We start from the raw sequence: 25,464 nt of genomic DNA on the forward strand, positions 1-25,464 counted from the left end.
TTTTGGACATGGAAGGTTGAGAGCTATGAGTGATGGACTGTAGGGCATACCACTCAACGTCTTAGAGCATCCGGACAAAGCCTAAATAATGAGGTGGAGGACAAAAACCTAAAACAAAGGCAGATTTGAAATAGGACAAAAACCTAAAACAAAGGCAGATTTGAAATATTACTCTTATAAACTTAGAAAACTGGTAGAATAATATTTGTGTTAGCATGCATTTCCTGAAGGACATGCCGTCTGAAACTCAAATGTATGTCATATCTAATGACTTCAATATTCAAAGATTTGCTAGAAAACCACAAATTTAATGAAGTAAAGACCAAAAATGTGAGTCAAAAATCTGGGCATTCTGTGAAAATCTGGACAGCTGAGAGGTATGCTCTAGGGACAGCTGAGGTAGGACTAATATTGGAAGTAGCAGTTGTTAATCCTCATGTCTCAACAGTGTACAGCAAGAATTTCGGGCTTTACTATTCCAAAGTCAACAAATGTCGGTTATCTGCACTTTGAGAAACACTCCTCCGGAAACTAACCGATGAAGTCACGAGTTCAAGTCGTAGAAGCTCTGGGAAGCTAACTTTGAGGAAGTTTTTACCTTCTCTCTGGCTCTGTCAGGCTGTCTAATCCCTTCCTCATACTTTATATCGGGAAGATCAAGTTCGTGCCGGTGTTTTTTAATGGCGTAGTTGGATTGTGGAAATGTAGGGACCGATATTTATATTAACGATTATTACCCCCTTAACAATGGGGGCCCGACGTTGTGCTAATGGGGTCTGGATAGCGCTACATTTAGTGGTGGTAAGTTTTATGTACAGTAAGGTTACCTGTTTGTTAGCATTTCTGGGCATGCGCATTACTCATGGTTTTTAGGTCCAAAGTAGGATTTATTTCATTACTGGTTTGCCCTTAGTTTGCATTGTCTTTCTCTGGAGAGACTATGCCCTTAATTAATTTATTGACAGAGAGTGATTACGAATCAGCCAAGGTGTGGAAGTAGTCTCATTCCCAATCCGATGGTTGTGTACGATATTCGTTTACATTCCATATCTCAGGTGTTGCAGATTTTTTCCTTAAAATTCGCTTTCTTCTTCAAAGGCATGTTACAAAGCAGGGATCGTTATAAATAGTAATAACTTTTGTTGGCATTTGTTCACTGCTCGTTGTAATCATACGGTGTGTGTGTGTCATACTTTTGTGTTGTGTTGCTCATCAGTATTGATGGGTGGGAGTTGAGAATTGGTAGTTTGTACATTAAATCATTTTTCATACTCGTGTTTTATAAAAAAAAGTTGTGAAATAATCAAAGAAGAAACTTGGAGGCTATTCTGTAAACTGGAATTTTCTGAAATTGCCGAAGGTTAGCGAAGAAGAGGGTGTAGCAATTAAATGTAAACTTTGATCCATTGCTTACTTCCTTTCACATTTTTCACGTTGACGTTTGTTTTGTTGTTGACTGTATAAGGTCACCAGCAGCAAGCGCAGTTCTTGTAAAGTTGTGATTGCATGCCTTGGTGTTTTAACATTTGCTGTTACACTTTACTACTATTTTTGCAATTTAAGTATTTATGTTTGCTGTAATATTGTATTGTTTTTATGTTATATGTATTTCTGTACGGTAAACTAGCCTTTTGAGTTCTGTTTTGTTGTAGATTTTTTTATTGTCCTCTTAAAATTCTATGTATTGTAGTTAGCGAGGTAAATAACGCTGCTGTATGCAAGGGCTAGTGTAACACTAGCATAGTGTGTAATATTAAAGTGCTTAATTATAGTTGAGGTTAGGTATAACACTCTGAGTACAAACAGTACTTGAACTTTTGTTTGTAGTGTTCAGCATAGGGCTCAACCTCTTAAGGAGCCAATGTGGAACACAGACCCTAGCAGTGTGTGACAAACAGTCAAAATGTGGAATACCCTATTTTCATGGGACCTGGTTGAAGTGGGCTATCTGCCAGCTGCAGAAATAAAAGCAAACCTGGAAGAAAAATACACAGACAGTAGTAGTAGTAGTAGTAGTGTGAGTAACAGGGGTAAAAATGAATTTACAGTCATACTTAAATGTGCTATCAGTATAGTGTGTGTGTATGTATGTATGTGTGTGTATATATATATATATATATATATATAATATTTCTCCATAATTCTGGGCACTTGGTGTGTGCTGAGAAAAGCACTCTTGGCTATGTTAAAGACTGAAATGACACTAATGTCTTGAAATCTAATTGTACCATTATTTGGGAATGGGGTCCATTCCTATTGTGGTATTAGAAACCCAAAACTTTTGGATTAATTAAAAAAGAAATTGTAATATATTAACAGGCTATGATATAGCAGAAGTAATTGGTACTTAATCCTAGTTCATCAATAAAAGAACTATTTCATTGGGTGCTATGCTTAATAGTTCTCCTCATGTTGGGGTCCCACTGTGACAATTATTAAAAAAAATAGTTTGCATGTGTGTGACACCTACCATCAGTGTAACAAATACCAACTAGCTGATCGTATTACACCACCTTTAGAACAAAAACACACCCCTGTATTTTACATCTACAATAAGTACTAAAATCCACAGGCACGTTTTACTTTGGCTGAATGCACAGTATGTGTTACTCTGCTGCATGTATAGCACTTAGGATTAATGGTGGAATTTATGAAAATTTATGAACATGTGCGTGTTGTGAGAAAAATAACTTAAAACAGTAAGTAAATTGTACAAATGAGTGCAGCAACTTAAAAAATATATTTGTCACGCTTTAGAGAAAGTGGATGTAGGTGTAGAATGGGGTAATACAGAAAATTTATTAGACTGCAGAATGTATTAACAGGTTTTATTAAATGCAATTAAAAAATACCTTAATGATATAAATAGTAAATGTCAACTGAAAAAAATGACCTTTAAAACATTCATTTACAGGTTTTACTGAATGGAACGTGGGCAGCACTAAGCACATAAGGGGAGAGAGAATTGAATAGTCAGGCAAAACAAAGTTCACTCACTTTCTTAAAGATGTAAATTACTTGCCTGTGGAACCTCTGTTAAACATCTCGTCCATATGCTAATATTGATCATGCAGACTTAGCCAAGCCTACACCTTTTAACTCAGATGCCCAACTGTTTTAAGTATATCACTACAACTTTAATTACTTAGCATACCTACCATACAGCAAGCAATGCTTCTTGGGCAGTACGAGTGAGTCTGACTTGCAAATCTAAAAGCTTTACTATAGCTTTAGGTAAGTAAAAGTATATTAAAGTACCTTAAATTGTTTAGGCTCCACCCTCATTTTTTTAAATCGGGAAGCTATGTATACGTCCTACCAGCACCACTCACTTAACATGAGTAAAAAAATTACCTACTGTCAGAAATGACTTGGATCCTGAAATGTAATCCAGTACCACTTGCTGATATAATTTTAATATCAGAAAACAGATGGAATAAAAAAAAAACGCTCTCGGTGGCAAGTGATGTCAACTAAGTAAGGCCTCTCACAATGGCCAATCGGTGGAAAACATGAAGTAGGGTTACCACCTGTCCCACTTTGAGAGGGACAGTCCCTCTTTGGGCAGTTGTGCCCTGACAAAAAATATTAAAAAGGGCAAATGTCCTGAGATTGTAGGACATAATTATGTCCCATATTTTATGTAATAGTTGCATAAAATAGTTATTTCTGTATCTAAAATATCTAAATGTTACAAGAAACATAATAAGCAACTAAACTTCTACAAGAATAAACTTTTATTTAGGAAAAAAAGTTAAGTTCTATCCTTTGTACTGACCATGGGTATGTGTCGGCCTGTAAAATCTGATGTGTGTCCCAAAAATGCCCCACTTTGGCCATTTGAAAAGGTGGCAACCCTAACATGAAGTGATTACTGTGCAGGCATTACATTTAATATGCATCGGGTCCCAGCAGTACTACTTGTACTTATACAAACGACAATAGTTTCAAAAATTGCAACAATTGTAATTCTGCCCTGAAGTGCTCAACACATATCACAAGGCAGTCACTTTTCGTCCTAACAGAACATCCTTTGCAAGACACTGGCTTGTATATTGCGATGCCGATTGTCTAAAACTGCACAAGCCAGTCAAAAGTCACAAAGCGGAGCAACGGCTGCTCATTGCAGAACAGTGGGCTTAATCGATCACAAATGCTGAGCGTTCCGCACAGTCCGGAGCACTTGGCTGCTTGTTCAGATTTGAGAGTATGTCTAGGGATCACAGGCAAAGCAGTGTTGTCATGGTGATAATAGCATGGGGAGGCTAGGAAGAGGAAGTGAAGGGGGGTTCATGTGAAGGTAGATGGGTGGATAAGGCAGAGCTTAAAAAGCCACAGGTAGCCAGGCAAGATCTCTTACCAACAACAGACCAGAACACCCACTCCTTCCACTCTTCCTCCTAAAAGCAGGAAGAGGTGTAGATTAGGTTAGAATTGGCAAGCACTGAATCATTCATGAAAGTAGGGAAATTTTTGCTGACCCATAAGGATGATCACACTAGGGACTGGAAAGAAAGCTCCTGTTTTTTTTCCCCACTGGGTTTTTCAATGACTGCAGAAACACGAGCAGAGTAATGACATAACAGCACATCTTTTGGCATAATTGCTACAGCTTCCACATGGTGTTTTAACATAATAGTAGTCAAATCTTTCACTGCAGTGCTGGTTATCATAGAGTAATGGTATGATGCATTTTCATTACACACTGCAATAAGTTTCCAGTTCACATATCTGCCCCACTTCCCATTAAAGTATCACAGATTAGCTGTCATCACAGAACAGTAGTCAGTTACATTTGAATTGCACAGTGTACCAAAGTCTCATGTTTAATCTAAGAGTTGTACAAACACAAGAAAGGAGATAAACATTACAGCCCAGATATTGAGTACTTTTAATACTGCGTCTCCTGCTGTTGTGCATACTTCATCCAAAACAGGTACCAAAGAATAGTGCTTGTTCTCACAGAATAGGATTATGTTGCTTTCTGTTTACATATTGCATCAAATAACATCTCCATCCTCACTGTCTGCCTCACAGTTGGATTTCACAGAATATTGTTTATTATTACAGGCATCCCACTTTCTGCACTTTTACTGTTAGTTAAGATCACATTTAATATTTATTATTCATACTTCACAACTGTGCTGTCTGATATTCCTCTTTTTTGTTTGTATTAATACAGTAAAGTATTTGACATATAAATATGGATGTGCATTGTTACATAAAATATAATTAACCTTAGATTTAGTTTAACAAAAATCAACTCTTTTTTGTTAGCTGTTGGGAGTGAAGAATATGAGTTATGATGTAGAAACATTTTAAAATTAGCTATTTTTGTGTCATGTGCAATGAGAACTATATATTGTAGCAGTCTTGTTTTTAAACACCTTTATTGAATTAATTATTTTTAAACTTTTATTTCATTTTTAACAAAAAATATCTTTATTGAATTATCAGTTATAAAATGAAAACAAAATCTTCTAGACTTTGTTGCATATTCAGGAACCACACATATATCCTCCCATTGTCTGTTTGTGGATTGCTTATCCATGTTGTCTTTCCAATCCTTTCCAAACTCTTCTGATTGATTTCTGTAGTTGTCATGCAATATTTTATATGCCCTACTAATTATCCCTTTTTTAATGGCAGTTTCTCTTTTAGATTCAACTAACAACTCTACCAGTTGTGGTCTTTCACGTGGGACCCCCCTATTCCTTTTTCTTGTACAGTGATAGCAATTCTTGATAGAAAAGGCAGTCTGTAGCCAGCAGTCCAAACGTATTCTTGGCTTCTTCTCATTCTTTTATGTTTACATCTCTTAATTATTTGCTCCAAATACCTTGGTTCCTTTGCCAGTTTTCTCCAGTAAATTCCAGTCCCCTCGTTCCTGTTCTGTGTACCCCTAATTGCAATGATCCCTATTGTCAGAATCTGCTTTCTTCATTCCCGTGTTGGCCTAGTTCTTAAAATACTTATTGCCACTTTATGAATATACTATTCTGTTTGGCTGTTACTCTCCTTGAGGACGTGCATCCAGAATCGCAGTCTCTTCTTATGTCTTGACGTTCGCCCATCTTATCGTTATCTTTCTCGCTTCGATTCGTACATTTCTGCTTTTGCTGTGTATAGGAGCCTTAACTGTAAATACTGCTTTCCTCGTAATCTTCAGCTTGACCCATTGGATCTCCTTGTAGGTGTGGTGCTGCCCAAGGTTTTCTGACCATTCAGAGCAGTCATTATTTCAGCCGGAGCAGTCACTGTGGTATTAATTAATTACTGCGCAATGGTCCATACATTTGGCATGTGTAACATTTTCTGCTAATCTGCACAATGCATTGCAAAACAGAATGTAACAGAAATCTTATTCAGGACAATACAGCAAGCACATAAGTAAAGTAAATGTGATTCTGCAATGCAGATTAGTTAATTTTCTAATATCAAGTGCACTGTGCACATCTCTGCTGTTCATTTGGGAAATGTAGTATCAATAAAATGTCTACACTATATGTGAGTGCTCCTACAAAACGCATTGGCAAGATGGTGCGCCTTAGAGAGAATCACTTGTTGAACTAATGAACAAGCTACTTTATTGATAAATATGATGCTCAGTCTCATAAACAGGCCACTCAGACTGTTCCTTGTACATGGGTAGTAATGTAGCATTAAATCTGAAGGTGAACTGTACTCTTCAGCTCTGTATCAGGGTACTGTTGTAGTGCATAGTAAGATAACATCATGGTATTTTATGTTTGAATCCCTTTTACTATATTGGCAATAATGTATCTGTTTGTCTGCTTTAAATGTAAAAGTATGGTCTTGTCCCACCTCAAGATAAAGCATTCAGAACACATGGAGTAATATATGTTGTTGTCTGGCAAATTCAGTGCGTCAGAAGACTGCTGCTTTCTAGCTTTGCAGAACTGGTCAGGCACTTTACATTGGCAGTTTGCACTGTAGAGCTTTGGTCTGTGTAGTAGTTCTGTGGATGGTGTTTTTGCTCGACACCCTCTATATAAAGAATAAAAACAAAACTTACATGTGAACTCCCACTGACAGGGATGTGAGTAGAGCACATAATAACATTATGAGATAGCCATATACAGTTCTTTCAGATGTGCCACAGTTGGTGGACAACTCCACAGTCGTGGCCTTGAGCATTTCAAAAAGAATTCTATTTTGTTGCCCATAACTATGAAGGAAAGATATTTGCATGTATTAAAATATGATAATCTGGTGGTGTGGTCTCTCCAGCTGGAGAAGCAGTTGTGCCATCACACTGTTTTTGGATGAGAAGACTTAGTTCTGCTGCAGTGTTTTGGTTTGTCGGTACTCAGATGCTGTATACCGTAGATTTGCTGAGTATGCTGCATATTTTGTGTTTGATAAACTGATATGTTCATGATGCTGTTCAGCCATGTTATGTTGAGCAATGCTTCAATGTAGGTGCATGACTAGGACCCTGTTTTGATGCATCTGTGTACATAGTCCACAGTTGACCTCCCATAAGTTGTGGTTGCATTGATGAAACATACAAGGTTCTTCCATATTTTGTGGATATTTCCTGGGGACAGTTTTCATAATTTTAATGTGTACTGTGCTCTTGCACAACTCCAGATAACCAGTGGCTCAATCATACGTATGTCATCATTCCTATAAATCTGTGAACTGTGTAAGACTCTGGTACATGATTGTACTGTGTACTAGCCCTGTGCAGTAATGCAAAACATTTTATAATATTATGTTTGCTGTCTTGGCTAGCACCATTATGTAATCTGATGTTTGTAAATCACCATTATAAATATAGAGTTCTAATTCTAATCACAAATTCTTAATATGTTTAGCACACTTGTTCCAGCACTAGTCAAATCAACCAGAGTAGTGTATATCAAAATATTCCATAAAACATTCTGTATAACTGCGTACTAATAAAATGCTGCCAATGGTACTGCTGTTGAGGGCATAAATTGTGGGTGAGCATGTAAGCTGTCATATCCCTGTATATGGCACAACACTGACCTATTTTTGCCTTTCATGTTATGAAATGTGGGGTCACCTCTGATCAAAGTGACATCACTTGCATCTTCCTCTCCTTGCAGTTCTTAAGAGCCTGCTCTTAGCTGTCAAGGTAGATAAGATTTGTAAATGATAACAACAACTAATATTCTGCCTTTATTGCTGTATGTTTTCATACACTGCCCTTAATCATTATGATATAGCACAGAGTGTGCACAGTTAAGCTTTGTATAGCCATTCAGTTGTTCTTAGCAGCTGTTTGCAGTTCTAATTAAAACAAAATAGTTGGTTACATCTTAATGATTTTTAGATCTCTTGTGTTTGAGCATATTTCACATCAGTATCTCTTTTCTATCTTTACTTTTCTTTCTTGATGTTTCCTGTACTTCTGTATTTCACCTGTTCTGCCCTTTTCTGCATCTAAGTTGGTATTTCTTTCCGATCCTAGAACCGGATACTGACTGTGTCTTCTGCATTGCTATATTGCAAATAAAGCGTACAAACTTTTTGTGTAGTTATGCATCTGCAGTTCATCTCCTGTTAATGATATGACTGTGTGAATATTCACAAAAATAAACCCTTCCGCTGATAGTTTGTTATAAATTCATTTACCTCTGTCCATCCTTTCTTCTGTTTGAATTCTAAATATGCCTGTTACTTCAGTGTTAACATTCAGTGATGATCTGGTACCAACCAACATGTCTTGAATTAAACTGCAATTTTTAACTACTTTGTGTGGGATGTTCCAACTTTATTTTCTTCTTGTCACTTCAACAAATTAAATTAAGGATCCATTCTAGCAATATTCTTCAGTAAGTTAAACTGACGACCCTTTCTGACTCCTGTATTGTTAATTATAAGTGCTCCTTCATCAGTTATTTATTTATTTATTTTACATTTGTTTACCGGGATAGTCTGACTGGATACATGTCCATTTTCAGCAGAGGCCTGGGGAGAAAAGCTCCACATAGACAAACTTACATAAATTACAAACTTACAAAAATTACACAGAAGTTAGGAAACAATTATAAAAACAAAGTGATTAGATAGAATGGCTTAGTAGTGTCCCCTAGTAGGGACTCGCAGTTCTCCTGGACAGACAATTAAAAGTAAGAGACCTCAGATTGGAAGCAGAGCTTGGTGACTTAACATGTTATGATAATTACAGATTATGCTTTCAGTTGTTGCGTTCAGTTATATAATAACTCTATTTGAATAATTCAGTGCTATTCCTGCTGTACTATATCAGCATTATTATGGGCAAGTTGTTCTCTCAATGTAGTTTCCATCACATTTCAGCACTACACCGACTCCTACCAGGCCTTACTGTCTTGGGGTACACAGGTAATCATCTGATGAGTAAGTAGACTGATCAGTCCATGCCCTTGCCAAGTTATACCTTACAGCAGGGTCCCGTAATGCATTGTTGGTGTGACATTAACAGTTAATCCTTTACAGATGAAAATTATTTAAATAAAATTATAGCAAGGATAGTTAAATATCCAGGAGAAAACATAGCTAGATGACAAACTTGTAACATGGTTAGGCTTAAAATGTTGTGCCATGGATGATAGCCTACTATTCTCCTAAGAAACTTTGAAATAACACAATTCATAAACTGTAAAACAGTAGCTGAGCAGTTAACACATATCTAGGCAGATTAAAGTAATTGAAGGCATCTAGTATGCTCTTAGTGTAAACAAGGTAATCCTGCAACCCATTGTTATGTTATAAACTCCAATGAGTACCAACTTATTTTTCCCTGAATTCTACTACTTTTATTATCAGACATCATTTCCATCTGGTGTTTATTTCATTTTTCCTAATTCATTTTATATGCAGTACTCCTCTAGTTAGAATTTGTTTCCCTCCTGGGAAAATACTGTGTGCGTGTATACATACAAAAACTGTCAATGCATATGGAAAAAAATGTTCAGTTTGGTTTCTGTTGCTGCTGTTAAGAAGATGACATTGTCTAAAAATGAAGTGGGTGAAATCCTACAGAGTCCGTAATTATAACCTGTTCTTTAGCCAATGGTATACAGCTTGTGTGAGGTTAACAGACATTGGACATAACCCAAGGCAGCGATATGCATTTGGCATAAGTTCTTAAAGCCATTATCCCTCTTGCATACATATTTGGGTTGCAGTGATATCAATTTAGGCTCTATAACTCCTGTACCCTAATCACACTGGCAACAGTGATGATAGATTTAATACTTGCCCCCCCCCCCCTGTCTGTGATAATGTGTTTGAGTCGCCACTGCACTGTTCTTTAATAATATGTCTTGTCTTTAATCAGCTGGTGCTCTCAGTTCTTCCCTGAAAAGGTACACTTGTGTCTATTGGGTTTATCTGGTGAACAAATAATACATTAAAAAAAGTTTATAAAACACTCGGAACATTAATATATTTTATTACTGCTTTAGAAAATCCAACCTGAGGTACAGAAACCCACTTAAGCCAGTTGCTTAGTTTCATGTAACCTTCTGGCATAATTTCCTAGGTAACTGGGTAGTAAGCAGCAGCATTATGAACATAAGATAATTTGCATTTATGTGTTCATTTATTGCGCATGCTGCTTCCTTGTCAGCCTCCCATTAAAACACCAGGTAGCCAGTCACATTACTCCAGTGCTGTTCCGTCATGATTACATTTTTAGCAAAATAGTCTTTCAAAGCATCCGCAGTTGGGGCTTGGCAGCTCTTTATGCCTTTAAGCAAGTGTCACACCTACATGCTTCCATATCATTTGTTGAGGAGTTTCCAGTTAAACTGAAATATAGTATTTATAGATGAGTACAGTCTCAGCTGCTGCTGGAATACAGTGCAAGAAAAAAGAGGAGGAGTATTGTTTTAAAAGAAAGAAGAGTCTGTTATGCATGTGTGCAATAACAAATTTACACATGCCTGTTATGCATAATTGTAGCACTTTCAAATTCAACTCATTTTAACATGTTCAAACTATTTCATAGCCAGCATATTTACTACGAGCAATGTCAGCTTCACAGTTTCATTCTCTGATGGTGTTCTGTTTGCTAGATCATTTTTAGCAATGGATCCGTATCTAATTATTAATGCCATTAGATAGTTATTTTGGACTATAAAAACTGATGCTTAAGGCAGTCAGTTAAGCTTTTAGCACGTGTGATGCTTGCAGTGGAACAGTGGAATTTTGTACATTATTTGACTCAGTTAATAGTCATGCAGGATCATCGTCTTGTTCTTTCGGCTGTTCCCCTTAGTGGTCACCACAGCGGATCATCTGTTTCCATTTCTTCCTGTCCTTTGCATCTTGCTCTGTCACACCAACCACCTGCATGTCCTCTCACCACATCCATAAACCTTATCTTAGGCCTTCCTCTTTTCCTGTTATCTGATAACTTCATCCTTAGCAGCCTTCCCCCAATATACTCAGCATCCCTCCTCAGCACATGTCCAAACCAACGTAATCTTGCCTCTCTGGCTTTGTCTCCAAACCTTCCAACCTGGGCTGACCCTCTAATATACTTATTCCTAATCTGTCCACCCTCGTCACACCCAGTGCAAATCTTAACATCTTTAACTCTGCAACATCCAGCTCTGACTCCTGCCTTTTTGTCAATGCCACTGTCTCCAACCCATGTAACATAGCTGGTCTCACTGCCCTCTTGTAGACCTTCCCTTTCACTCTTACTGGTACTCGTCTGTCACAAATAACTCCTGACACTCTTCTCCACCCACTCCATCCTGCCTGTACTCTTCTTCACCTCTCTTCTACACTCACCATTACTCTGAACTATTGATCCCAAGTATTTCAACTCATCCACCTTTGCCACCTCTACTTCTTGCATCCTCACCATTCCTCTATCCTCCCTCTCATTCACACACATACATTCTGTCTTAGTCCTGCTGACCTTCATTCCTCTTCTTTCTAGAACATATCTCCATCCCTCAAGGGTCTCCTCCACCTGTTCCCTACTCTCACTACAGATCACAATGTCATCTGCAAACATCATAGTCCATGGGGACTCCTGTTTGGTCTCGTCTGTCAACCTGTCCATCACCATTGCAAATAAGAAAGGGCTCAGAGCTGATCCTTGATATAATCCCACCTCCACCTTAAACGCATCCATCACTCCCACTGCAGACCTCACCGCTGTCACACTACCCTCGTACATATCCTGTACCACTCTTACATACTTCTCTGACACTCCTGACTTCCTCATACAATACTACAACCCCTCTCTAGGCACCCAGTCATATGCTTTATCTAAGTCTACAAAAACACAATGCAACTCCTTCTGACCTTCTCTGTACTTCTCCATCAACACTCTCAGAGCAAACATTGCATCTGTAGTGCTCTTTCCTGGCATGAAACCATACTGCTGATCACTAATCATCACGTCCCTTCTTAACCTAGCTTCCACTACTCTTTCCCATAACTTCATGCTGTGACTGATCAATTTAATCCCTCTGTAGTTACTACAGCCTGCACATCACCCTTATTCTTAAAATCGGTACCAAAACACTTTTTCTCCATTCCTCAGGCATCCTCTCACTTTCCAAAATTTCATTAAACAATCTGGTTAAAAACTTCACAGCCATTTCACCTAAACACCTCCATGCTTCCACAGGTATGTCATCTGGACCAACCGCGTTTCCATTCTTCATCCAATTCATAGCTATCCTTACTTCCTCCTTGCTAATCCATTGCAATGCATGATTCACTGTCCCCACATCATCCAACCTTCTCTCCCTCTCATTCTCTTCATTCATCAACCCCTCAAAGTACTCTTTCCATCTGCTCAACACATTCTCCTCGCTTGTGAGTATGTTTCCCTCATTATCCTTTATCACGTTTACCTGCTCCACATCTTTCCTAGCTCGGTTCCTCTGTCTAGCCAATCAGTACAGGTCCTTTTCTCCCTCCTTAGTGTCCAGCCTTTCATACAACTCTTCATGCGCCTTATCCTTTGCCACCTCTCTCTTTGCCATGCACCTCATCTCCTTAAACTCTTGTCTACTTTCTTCATCTCTCTGACAATCCCACTTCTTCTTCGCCAACCTCTTTCTCTGTATACGCTCCTGTACTTCTTCATTCCACCACCAGGTCTCCTTGTCCTGCTTCCCCTTTCCAGATGTAACACCAAGCACCTTTCTAGCCATCTCTCTTACTAGCTCTGCTGTAGTTACCCAGCTATTTGGTAACTCTTCACTGCCACCCAGTGCCTGTCTCAACTCTTCCCTGAACTCCACCTCACAATTACCCTTTTTCAATTTCTACCTTTTGATCCTTGGTGCTGCCCTCACACTCCTCCTCCTCTTCTTGATTACCAACGTCATCTTACAAACCACCATCCTATGCTGCCTAACTACACTTTCCCCGGTCACCACTTCACAGTCTCCAATCTCCTTCAAACTGGCCCTCCTACATAAGATATAATCCACCTGTGTGCATCTTCCTCCACTCTTGTATGTCACCTTGTGCTCCTCCCTCTTGTTAAAATATGTATTCACCACAGCTATGTCCATCCTTTTTGCAAAATCCACTACCATCTGACCTTCTGCATTCCTTTGTTTGACACCATACCTACCCATCACTTCCTCATCCCCTCTGTTCCCTTCACCAACATGCCCATTGAAATCTGCTCCACTCACCACTCTCTCACCCTTGGGTGCAGTCATCACTACTTCATCCAACTCACTCCAAAAGTTTTCTTTCTCGTCCATTGCACACCCATCTTGTGGAGCATATGCACTAACAACATTCATCATTACACCATCAATTTCCAGCTTCATAAACATCAGTCTATCCTACACTCTTTTCACCACCAAAACACTCTTAGCATACTGTTCCTTCAGGATAATGCCTACGCCATTTCTCTTCCCATCCACACCATGATAAAACAATTTGAACCCACCTCCGATACACCTAGCCTTACTCCCCTTCCATCTGGTCTCTTGCATACACAATATACCAACCTTCCTTCTGTCCATCATATTGGCTAGTTCTCTCCCTATACCAGTCATACTGCCAACATTCAAAGTTCTGACTCTCACTACCACAGTCCTAGCCTTTCCTCCTCTCTTCCTGCCTTCGGCCATGCCTCCCCCCCCTCCTTTGGGCAATAGTCATGCAGGATATTTTTCATTATTTCATCCATTCCTTGAAATTGTGTCTTTTCTCCATGGCTGTAGTCTCCACAACTCCTGAATGTGCAGCATGTGCAATATCTGTCAGTCTGTTGTGCAAAATCATGGGCATGATTAACCATAGCTCTATGGCATGTAATTGCCGTCGGTAAGGGTAGTGATTTCCTCTGTACAGTTTTCAATATTTTTGTATCAGGTTTGTGTGTAGCTTGTTTGTCTAGTCCATACCAAGTATTTGTAATATGCCATTTTACTTGTCAAAAATATCTATTCATGCTGAGTCTTAATATCTCAGAGTTAAACCTTTTGACACAGCGCAGTCATCTGTCGTAGTTAAGTTATCCTTCTCTATACTAAGTAAGTCAGCAGTAGCTGTTGTAACTGAATGAGATTTTGAGATGTAGGTTCCTGCACTTGTTTGGTTTTGCATTGGTTGCTTTGTCCTTTCTCTCTCTTCTAAATTTCAGTTCCTTGGATTATTGCCACAGCTGTTTACTGTGAGTTCCTGCAGTTCTGTTTGGTTTATAGTTGCATTTTGGTCAGTTTCTGCATTTCGAGTGTCCCACTCCATGTTTTTATATTAAGAGATCCTTATTCTGCAGTCTAGTTGCATTAGAGGATAGTCAGGTCTCCTTTGGGCTAGAAATCGTTGTTTTATGACCTCCACTATCTGTTTGTTATGGACCAGAGGGCTAGCATTTTTTTTGTTTGGTTTTCACTGCCAGTATAAAGTCAGAGCTTCGACTTGCTTGGCAACCATGCCATTGACTGCAGAAGCTTTTTGCTGAGTCGTGGTCCATCCTCTGCTAGATAAGTACTTTAAAGTTCTGATTTGATATATAGGAGAGCTGCTGTTAATTTGTGCATTTTTACATAGATTTTTCACTTAAAAACTGCACTTGAGGATTATTGCTTTTACCACTACATTTGATTGTTATGCTGAACCTAGTTCTGAATATTTACTACACATTTCTGAATTGCATGTTATCTTGTAAAACACTGGCGCTGCTTTAACCTGTGTGCATTATTTGTTGTGTCCTTCCTCGTTGTTCTATCTTTTAATGCCTTGGATTATTACCACAGGCGTTTATTGTGAGTTTCTGTTTTATTTTGTTTCATTTATCTGTTCATTGCTTTTGTTTACCAGCAAAGTCCAACTGGCAGAAGATCCATTTTTCAATGGAGGCCTGGGGAGAAGTGCTCCATTTTACAGAATGAGTAGAAGGTGGTTATACATCATTTAAATCATAAATGCACATACATACATACATAGACTAGTAGTGATATGATAGTTGATCAATAGAATAATTTATGCACATAGAGTAGTAAATGTACATACATAGAATAGTAAATGTACATAGAGTAATAATATGACAGTTAATGGAAACATAACAGTTGAAGCAAGAATACTGTAAAATATTAGCTAATATCAAGCATATGAGACTAGTTACTTTCACATTGAATCCACTGTAAATAGATATTGAGTGCAAGACAGTGAAGTAATTATAGAATGAAGATGCTTACACAATGTGAAAGAGTATTGAGGAGGTCCAGATAAAAGGGAGACAGAGACAGTAGTGGAATGAGATAGTGGAGTGGAATAGAGGATAGCCAGATAGAGATTGTGTAGAAGTAGCTGTATTGTGGCCAGTTACATAAGAGTGGTGACAGTAAGGGTTTGGAGATTATCCAGGAATATGCACAGAGCTGGCAACTGGGCTTTATAGTTGTAACTTTTTTATTTTCTACATTTTGAGAGTCCCAGGCAGTGTTTTTACCGATGTACTGGCAGTAGAGGGTAACTGGGTTTCTTCTTGGGTAGGAATCACTGTTTGTAACCTCATTGTATGTTTGCTTTGGTCAGAGAACTAGTTTGTTTGTTGGTTTTCTCTGCCTGTATAAAGTTGTTGCATTTGTGTGTAGACACAGGTGCTGAAAAATGCAAATTCTTTATAAAAACTACCCCTAAGAGTTCCTTAGCAAGTAGTTGATTGACGAGCACCAGGTTTGTTCAAAGTGGGGCACCACTACATGAAACTGGACTTTGCACTTCTTAACCACTAGCACTCTGTTTTCCCTTGCAATGGTCACACAAGGAGGAGCACAAGTCTTTCAATACTACACCCCTTGAAAACCAGTATATTAATACCTGAAATAATGAATCATCACTTCCTACTATCTCTGCACCAGCCTGGTAGAAATGAGAGTCTTGATTCAATGTTGCAATTGTCTCGCAAGTTTTTTTTGACTGTCACCAAAATCTTAAACAGTTTGGTACAATATGTAAGAAATTGTACTTTCTGTGGAGACAAAGCTGTTATACACACCCACTTCAGATACTAAGCAGGTTCTCAAAAAAGTTTATTAGTCAAACATCCAGAACTCCATAAACAACACAGGATTGAGCGCGCTTTCGTCTGTTAGACTTCTTCAGAATCAAATAATTCTCATGATAGACTGCTTTTTATGGTACCTGGGTAATGAGGTAATTGATAATTTACACAGTAAGTGAATTGCTAAACTGGTAAAAGCATTAATTAACATAGTAATATAGTGCAACTTGAACCAATATAAAATACCTTCACTAAAACCAGTCTATATGTATTAAGAAATTCATAAAAAGTCCATAAAAAATACATAAGAAATACATAAAAAAACTATTGCATCAAATGTGCACTTGTAAATATAAATAAATAAGAGAGATATTTAAAAATGCAAGTTATACTGTATTCATTCCTGTTCTATGTTTATACATACATAAAAAACTAAAACACTGTTGACAAATGTATTACAGGTACTGACAAATAACATGTAAAGTGACATATGTGCAATAAAACTTGGAATAAATATATAAATATGTATAAGTATGTATATCTTTTTATAAAAAACAATTTAAGGAGAACAATGTATACAATATAAATATAAAAATATACAGATGAATGTGTGGAAATGTATGAATGGGTAATATGTAAATATATAAATAAAAATATATAAGTGGGAATATATGTAGCTAAAAATGTATGTAAAGGTAAAGGTGTGTATCTAGGTTCACACCTTATTCCTTTTAGGATTATTTGCTAGAAGTTTTAAAGCCGGTTTTATAGAAAAATAGTCATTCATCCCCATATGGCCACAGGCATCTAACCTAAGTTGCCATATGAGTTCCCTATACTCCAAGAGGGTTTCCCAGTCACCCCCCTTATCATTTTTCTTTAACTCCTCTAGGACCCAAAATTTTATGTTTGCTTTTTCACATGTCAAGGTATGTCTGAACAATGCGTTATATTCATTCTTTTTATTTATATCCCTCATATGTTCATAAATCCGCTGCCTAAGATGTCTTTCCGTTTTCCCAACATAGTATGTCCCACATGCCGTGCAGTAGGCCAGGTAGACCACACCCTTAGTATAACAAGTAAAGTATCCATGACTTTTCAGCCTAATGCCACTGCCCTCCAAAAATAATTCCTTTTCACCCACAATAAAGGGACACTGACCACATCTACCACATTTATGTGTACCTGTTTTTGGTTGTGTACCACCTTTTTCATGTATGATCTGTTTCCTCTCAAATAACTTTTGGAAATTGAGATTTCTTCTATAGCAAAATCTTAGAGGCTGTTGAAATATGTAAGATTTATCATTCATTCTTGAAAAAATCTTCCAAGCCTCATATAACCCTTGCTGTAGCCAACATATCCCTTTGTAATATGTAAGGGTTAAACATAATGTATTGTCATCTTTGGTTGTATTCATCCCTCTATTCCAATAGTTATTAAGAGAAGAGACGCCATTTAAATTATCCAAAATCTACCAGTGGTCAAAAGTATTGTTGCATGAGTTTATCCTTTTGTACAAATTAAGTCACATGACAGCATATTAGCATAATTTACTGAAAACTGAAGTCCTGAACAGATGTCTAGTGTGGGTGTGGGTGTGGTCTGTAGGAAGAAAGGAAAATAACATGTATTAAAATTTGTCAGTCCCAGCAGTAGGATATATATCAAATTAGGTATATATCAAATTGAGTAAACTAATCTATCTGTGATATAATCACACCACAAAATGTCAAAAAGCACAGGTTATGCTGTGTGATTCTGTAACAATTTGTACATTTTGCTTTGTGATTTTTACAGATACATCTTCAGAACAAAGCATAATTATGTAGAAATACAATAGGTTCGTAGTTTTAAAGAATCAAAGGAGCTCCAGATTAGTGCAAGTTCTGCGATTCTACACTATGTGCTGAATGCACTTTCTTTGTTTAGCAAACACTTTCTAGTGTCTCTGAATAATAAACACACACTGACATGATCAGTATGGCACTGCTCCTTCACCGCACATGGCGTAATGTCAGATAAATCCACAGCACAGTAACCAAGAATGCACTTCAGTTGCTTATGCCACCCTTCCAAAACATTTTGTGCTTGAGGCAATCCAGTGTTATGGACATCCATATACTGACCAGAGGTTTGGTGGAATAACAGGTGAAAATGAGGTGCAAGTGAGAAGCTGGTAAAAAAATTTACATTTGCATTCATGTACATAGTACTAGTTAAAGTGCATCAGTAATTCAGTAGCGTCATTAGTTGCTGAGTCAAAGATCTGTAAATGCAGGAGGAATTTCAAAATGTGGCAAAAAAGCTGGAGATAACATTTTCAGCGGCTTTGTGAAAGAAATGTTATCCTTGTGATAGCATGAGCTGAAGCTGACATTTTGCACTTTCCTCTGGATGTTTTGACATTGGTGAAAGTAGCATCCAATGAACTGACTTGCAGAGAAAATAAGTTTTAAACTTTCTGTAGCTGCAGGCTGTAAATCACATATAACATATTGTATGTGCTGCATTAAATGTAAATGACAACTGAGCAAATATGTTTAGGCTACTACTCTACATCATGTTCTGCACCCCTATAGATTTTGATGTCATGAGAACAACCCAAAATGAAAATGTTTATATCTGCCACCAATTTCTGTGTAAGCATGGAGTAAGTACAACTGCTGTGTTATTTGACCACTCATAATATAAGTGCTATCAACAATTCACATTTCAGAGGAGGATAGGTCCCGACTGTTCTCAGGTGTGGATAATACATAAAGCACTACTTGATCTCTCATCTGATGTTTTCCTATAAATAAATTCTCCACTTTACAAAACAGAAATGTCTGTTGAAATAACCAAAAAAACATTAGGAACATCAGTATCTTTCAGACCTGCCTTACGGCTGACTCTTCAAATAAAATGAGTCTGTGATTTATGTGATGGCAGCTGGATGTTTACTAACAATCAGTTAACACTTCATAGGGGTTATCTCTGCACTTCTCAGCATGATCTGTCAGTGAAGCCGTTACGTCATACTTTTCTGCAACACCTGCCTCCAGTATATGGTCACATGGTATAGATTTCAGTAGTTCATCTCCAGCAGATGTACCCAAAGTTATGTCTTATAATTCTAAAGTGTGATGCCTTATTCCTGCAGCACCAATACCTATTCTTTTTTTTCCAAAATGTTTTTATTCATTTTATAGCACAACTTAACAGTATAGTAACAAGAAAAGTACAAAGTATATGCAATGTCCATAACAACTAAAAAAGCAATATACATAGGAGAACACTTAATATTTCTCTAACAGATTAGACAATTTTGTCCAAGCAATTAAATGATGAGTTTGGTTGTTAGTCCTTGCTTTTATAGTAGCAATCTCATTCTTACAAATGTATCTCACAAGATGAATAAACTCAGCTTTAAAAACAGGAGTAGATTGGGATTTCCAATTTTTAGTAACAATTTTCATTGCTATAGAGAGGATAGACCATAATAAAAAGGTTTGTTTTTTTAGGAATGACGTCAGGAACCTTGAAAAGGATAAGGGAGTCAGAAATTATACAGTTGTCATTCCTTATAGCCTTACAAAGATATTTAAAGTCTAACCAAAATGGGGAAATTTTTTCCAATTAACAAGCATATGTAGCCAGTCAGCATCAGGGTGTCCACATCTGCAGCATTTCATTTCATCTTTCTTATGCATTATTGCTAGTCTATGTGGGGTGAAAAAACATCTATCTAAAAATTTCTATGTGTATACATGCAGGAACAGGGAAGATGTGGATTCCTTCACTGACTGTAAACAAAGTTTTTTATCTCTTTATGAGAATACTTGTCTATTAACTTCACTTGAATAATTTCAAAAATAAACATCTGTTTTGCTAAAATCATTTCTGAGAATTTTATAGATAACAGCCATGTATGAAGTGTTCTTAGGTGAGCTATTAATAATTGTTGATATAAAATCCAAGATTTTTAAGTTACTCTTATTGTTATACCTCTAACGAGGGTACAAGCTTAGTATGTATAAAATCCTTACAAGTTTGGATGTCCAGCCATTTGCAATTTTGCAGACTGTATCTGCTGATAAAATGGTCTGCAGATCTTATTTTACTAGCCAAAAGAAATTGATTTCAATGTAATAGATTACCTTTCTTAAATTCTAACATTTTCTGAGTAACAAAAATCTCAAACATTAACTTGTGTAAGCAATAGGAAACATAATTTATTAATACATTATTAATTAATTGATTAGAAAACAAAAGCTTTTTAAATAGCAGTATTTGTTTTATAAGAGGTGTGAGAACAAGTTTTGACCTTTCACTTTGAATGTATATTTTTAAAATCCATATAAAGATGTTTGTATGTATTTGAGCATATGGTTCAAGCAATGTCCTGTTACTATTAAGGAGTAAGGTTTCATGTATTGATTTCCAATATGATGTGTAAGAAGTATTATTCCAAAGCATCACTATGTTAATAAATGCAGAGTTTAAATAAAAATCAATATTTGAAAACCCTATACCTCCTCCATCCCAGCTTGTGGTGTGCCAGAGAAGAGACATTCTTGTTTTTTTGGGGGGATACCAAAGGAAGTTGAGTAATAGGTTATTCATTTTCTGTTCAGTTTTAACAGGTGGGGGAATTATTAGAGCTTGGCCAATGAATAAGATTTTAGGTAACAGTATCATGTTGATTAAATTTGTTCTGTCTTCAGATGTGACGAGTCTGTTCCAACTGTCAGTTAGACTAGTAATTGAGTTTATAAGTTGCTGGCAATTAGATACGAGGTGATTTATAATCAGTTTCAGTAATGATACCTAGATATTTAACATGCGTCTCCTCCCAGTTTATTTCTCGTTTTGATCTAAGTTTCATACTAACATTTTTATTCACTAGAAGTGCCTGAGTTTTGTTGAAATGGAGTTTTAGACCAGAGATGTTTGCAAAGAAGTTTAGATTATGTAATAGGTGATCTACTGAATTTTCACTATCATTAGAAGTTATTAATAGGTCATCAACAAACAGTTGTATCTTGGGGGATAATTTGTCTGACACTTTATATCTTTTAACGCTGTCATTATTTCTAACATAAATTGCAAGGGGCCAAATAGCCAAGGCAAAGAGTAATGGGGAGAGTGGGCACCCCTGTTAAATACCTATTAATATTTCGAATGGGCAAGATTAATAAGATCCAATCTTTACATACGCTATGGACTTTTCATATAGTTTTTTAAATAACCCTATAAAGTTTGGAGAAAAGTTGCATTTTTGCAGAGCTTTAAACAGATATGGCCAACTTAAGGAGTCGAAAGCTTTATCTATATCAAGGCTTAAAATTGAAAGCTCATTTTTTTCTTGTTTGTCAAGTCTATTAAGGACAGTCATCTAATTACATTGTCTTGTACCTTTCTGTTTTTGATAAACCCAGTTTCGTCTTCTTGAATTAATATTGAAAGGATATTATTTAATCCTGTCTGCTAAAATAGACATTAATATCTTGTAATCAGTGCTGAGCAAAGAAATTATCCTGTATGATGTGCAAAGGTTGGGCTCTTTATTTGGTTTTAGGACTGAGGAGATGATAGAATATTTCCTTGAGTGAGGGATGCTTGCTGTAGTTTTAACTTCTTGGAATGCATTGAGTAAGATTTTCAAGATGTTATCAGGTAAGAGTTTGTCAAATTCTGGAATTAGACCATCCAGCCCTGGTGCCTTTTTTGTCTTAAGATTTTTTTTCCTTAAATTATTTAAAGGAAAAGGGTTTGTCTATGTTATTAGTATTGTGTTTTGGTAGCCTCTTTTGAATATTATTAGCAAGAAAGTTGTTTATACTTTTATCACTTGTAGATGAGTTGTTAATATTCTTGTAATGTTTTTCAAAACATAAGATAATTTTTAGATCTGTACCTTTGATAGTCTGATTATTTCTCGTGTATGTTATTTCTTTTATATGACTTTTTTTCATTTAAATATTTAGATCTAATCACAATCCTGTGCATACTCTCGGGATTAATGGAGTAGGATTATAATCTAATTTTTTTCCAGATTTATTGATATTTTATGCTGCATGATGTCCTGATATTCCTTGTTCAGTTTACGTATGTCAGCTAATGCAGATTTGTCATTTGATGTAAGTTTTAGTTCATCAATTTCTTTTTGTATGTCTACTAGTTTTTTATCCCACTCTCTTTTTATTTATGTATCAACATTTGACTTTACCATGTAAGACTACCTTTACAGTGCTCCATAAGATAATATTGGAAACCTGTCCATTATTATTAGCATCTAAGTAAAGCTTTATTTCATCTAGAAATCCTTCTTTAAATTCTTATACTGTTACTAGATAAGCAGGTAGTCTTTGGCAGAAGTTTAATGGGTCAGTATTAAGTGTTACACTGATGGTGATAGCATTGTGGTCAGATACAGGGCATGATGTCAGCATTACATTATCAGTTTTGGCCAATAAAGAACTGCTTACAAAGACTTTGTGTTCGTCTGTGTGCCAAATCTGTAAGAATAGTTCAGGGAGGATAATATTTTTATACCGTCAGTGTCCATTAGGTTTCTGTTATATGTAGTTATTCAAGTGCTTGGCAACAGGGGACATCTTGAAGGGCTTAGAGCTAGTGGTATCAGTAGAGGACAGGATAGAGTTAAAATCATCTGCTAATAGTAATCCACCTTTAGACTTTAATGTTACGGTTTCTAAATGTTTTTTCACAGTTTGTCCCAATACCTGGTATCCAGTAGGTGTTTGCGAAAGTGTACATCTTTTTATCTAGTTTTAGTATAAGTAAAGCAAGCATACCATCATCACTTGAGCATGAGTCAACTATTTCTGGAATTCTTATTGATTTTCTATGTAAAATTAGGACACCTCTTCTTTTGTGGTTGTAGCTTGAACTTAAATTTGTTTAGATCTTTTGTTACTAAGTGGGATTCCTGACAATGCAAAATCTGCTTTACGTAGCATTAAATATTTGTTGACACTACTCTTTTTCATGGGGTTGTTCAACCCATTGACATTAATAATATATAATTTTAAATATTATTTGATGGAGACTGCTATTATAAGTAAAATTGAAAAGGGCTTTCTTTGATTCATTATGGCAAATACATTTTTTTAAACTGTTATGGACAATTTAAAAACTCTAAATTTGAAAATAAAACTGTATATATTAATAACCTTCTGCATGGATAAACTATATCCAGGTTTACTATAGCGCTCATATAAGCCACAAACTAACCCTGTCATGACATCTAGTGGGAATTCGTAGCTACTACAGCAGAAGGGAAATTGCATGTACATTAAAAACATAACAAAAGGAAAATTCAATTGAATGTACTATGTATGCATGAACTAAGAACATGAAGTTGTATACAATTTCTTAAAAAATTCTTTTTATCTAAACAGACTAAGATAAATTTATTAATCCTAATAATTATTTGTTGCTGTGAGTAAATACAGCACTGTAATGTCATGAAAGCAGACAGGAAAAAAGATGCATTTAAAACTGTCACACAACCATTTTTAATTCTTATTTAAATATAAATGCAATTCAGATTACATCATTATTTACAGTAAAACATATGCTTACAAGGTAGTTCAGATAAAAACTAATTGCTAAATGAACGAAAACACTGTTCAAACGATCATTCTTGAATTTGGCTGTTAGAGTTCAGTGAAGAGAAACAGGTTCAGATGTTATGCTTACTTCCTGGAAGACAGCACAGATCGTTTGTGAGCTAACTGAACCCTTTAGACCCTTGAGCTTGTCACAAAAGTTGTCAAAATTCAATAAAAAAAAGCAAGTAGGTGTGAATTTTCTAGTGAACTGACGCTTTTAAGTGTAACTTGTAAAATGAATATTTAAAATAAAGGCTCCAAATTACCAACCATACACAGCTATAAGCTATATTAGCTAAATGGAGCACATTGTAGAAGTTCAGTTAAGTAGTAAATGTATATACAATAATAAAATGTCACCACTTTCTTTTTAATTACTTAACAGTAGCACAGTAAGCATTTCTGTCTCCTGCAGTGATTAAATACTATGACACTAGGACTAAAACAGAAAGGGAAGGCACATATATGAAGAAATAAGTATAGGATATAAAAGAAATGTATACAAATATAGGAAATGTGATTTTATACCTTTTCACTAGTGCTGTGCCATGTATACAAAGAGATAAAAGTATGAAGTACTAGTTTGCAGTTGGATAAGATTTTGATTTACTTGAATTTTGAGTAATATATATTATTTATAAAGTTAGCATTGTTGTGGGAAAGAGAAAAAAAATACATTACCCTTTGTGTATGATTCCACATTATTTGGAAGGGAGAAAACAAAAACCTGCATGACATGTCAAGTTATGTATAATCAGTTGTCTCTGGGTTTCTTTTTTTCTTTAATACTCCACTCATTTTTTGAAGCTTGTCTTTTTAAGTTCATTGAAGAATCCATGGGTTCAGGGTGACTTAAAAGGTTATTTTTTTTTTTTAGACTAATGTGGATGCTTCTTTCTTCTTCTTCTTTTGGCTTTTGCCATTTAGGGTTCGCCACAGTGGATCACCTGCCTGCTCATGATTGGCAGTGACGTTTTATGGTGTCGAGTTGCCAGCCCAGCACCCAACCTTCCACAGAAGGCAACGCTCATGCACTCAAGCCTTGGGCCAATTTAGAGTGTTCAATCCACCTACAGCATGTCTTTGGGATGTGGGAAGAAACCGGAGCACCCGGAGGAAACCCATGCGACCACAGGGAGGACATGCAGACTCCGCACAGAAGGCACCACAGCCAAAGAGTCAAAAGTTTTCTTTCCTTCTGGCAAAGATAGTCTTATTTTTTGCTGGGAATATTGAGTTGTGCTTTGATTCCTTCTTTTTTAATGATTTTATTAGAGGGACACATGCTCTTCTTTTGAACATTACAAAGGGATGAAAAGTCATTGTCAGACCTGATAGTTTGATCACCAACTTTTAATG

General features: G+C 36.5%; 1 protein-coding gene across 2 annotated transcripts in view; it reads left to right on the forward strand.

The window, feature by feature from the left end:
- Nucleotides 1–533: 533 nt before the first annotated feature.
- LOC122791827 (tumor necrosis factor receptor superfamily member 1A-like) overlaps nt 534–25,464 on the forward strand; it is a 323,895-nt gene continuing 298,964 nt past the window's right edge. The window contains exon 1 of one of the 2 annotated variants that reach the window (XM_044059790.1): nt 534–801. In XM_044059790.1, the coding sequence (XP_043915725.1) occupies nt 748–801 (54 nt within the window). In that variant the 5' untranslated portion in view covers nt 534–747. Of the gene's footprint in view, nt 802–926; nt 1,056–25,464 lie in introns of those variants that run through there. The other variant, XM_044059791.1, reaches the window with a different exon arrangement.

This window comes from Protopterus annectens, chromosome 17.part0, assembly GCF_019279795.1.
Source record: "Protopterus annectens isolate FY-2018-M chromosome 17.part0, PAN1.0, whole genome shotgun sequence".
NCBI lineage: Eukaryota > Metazoa > Chordata > Ceratodontiformes > Protopteridae > Protopterus > Protopterus annectens.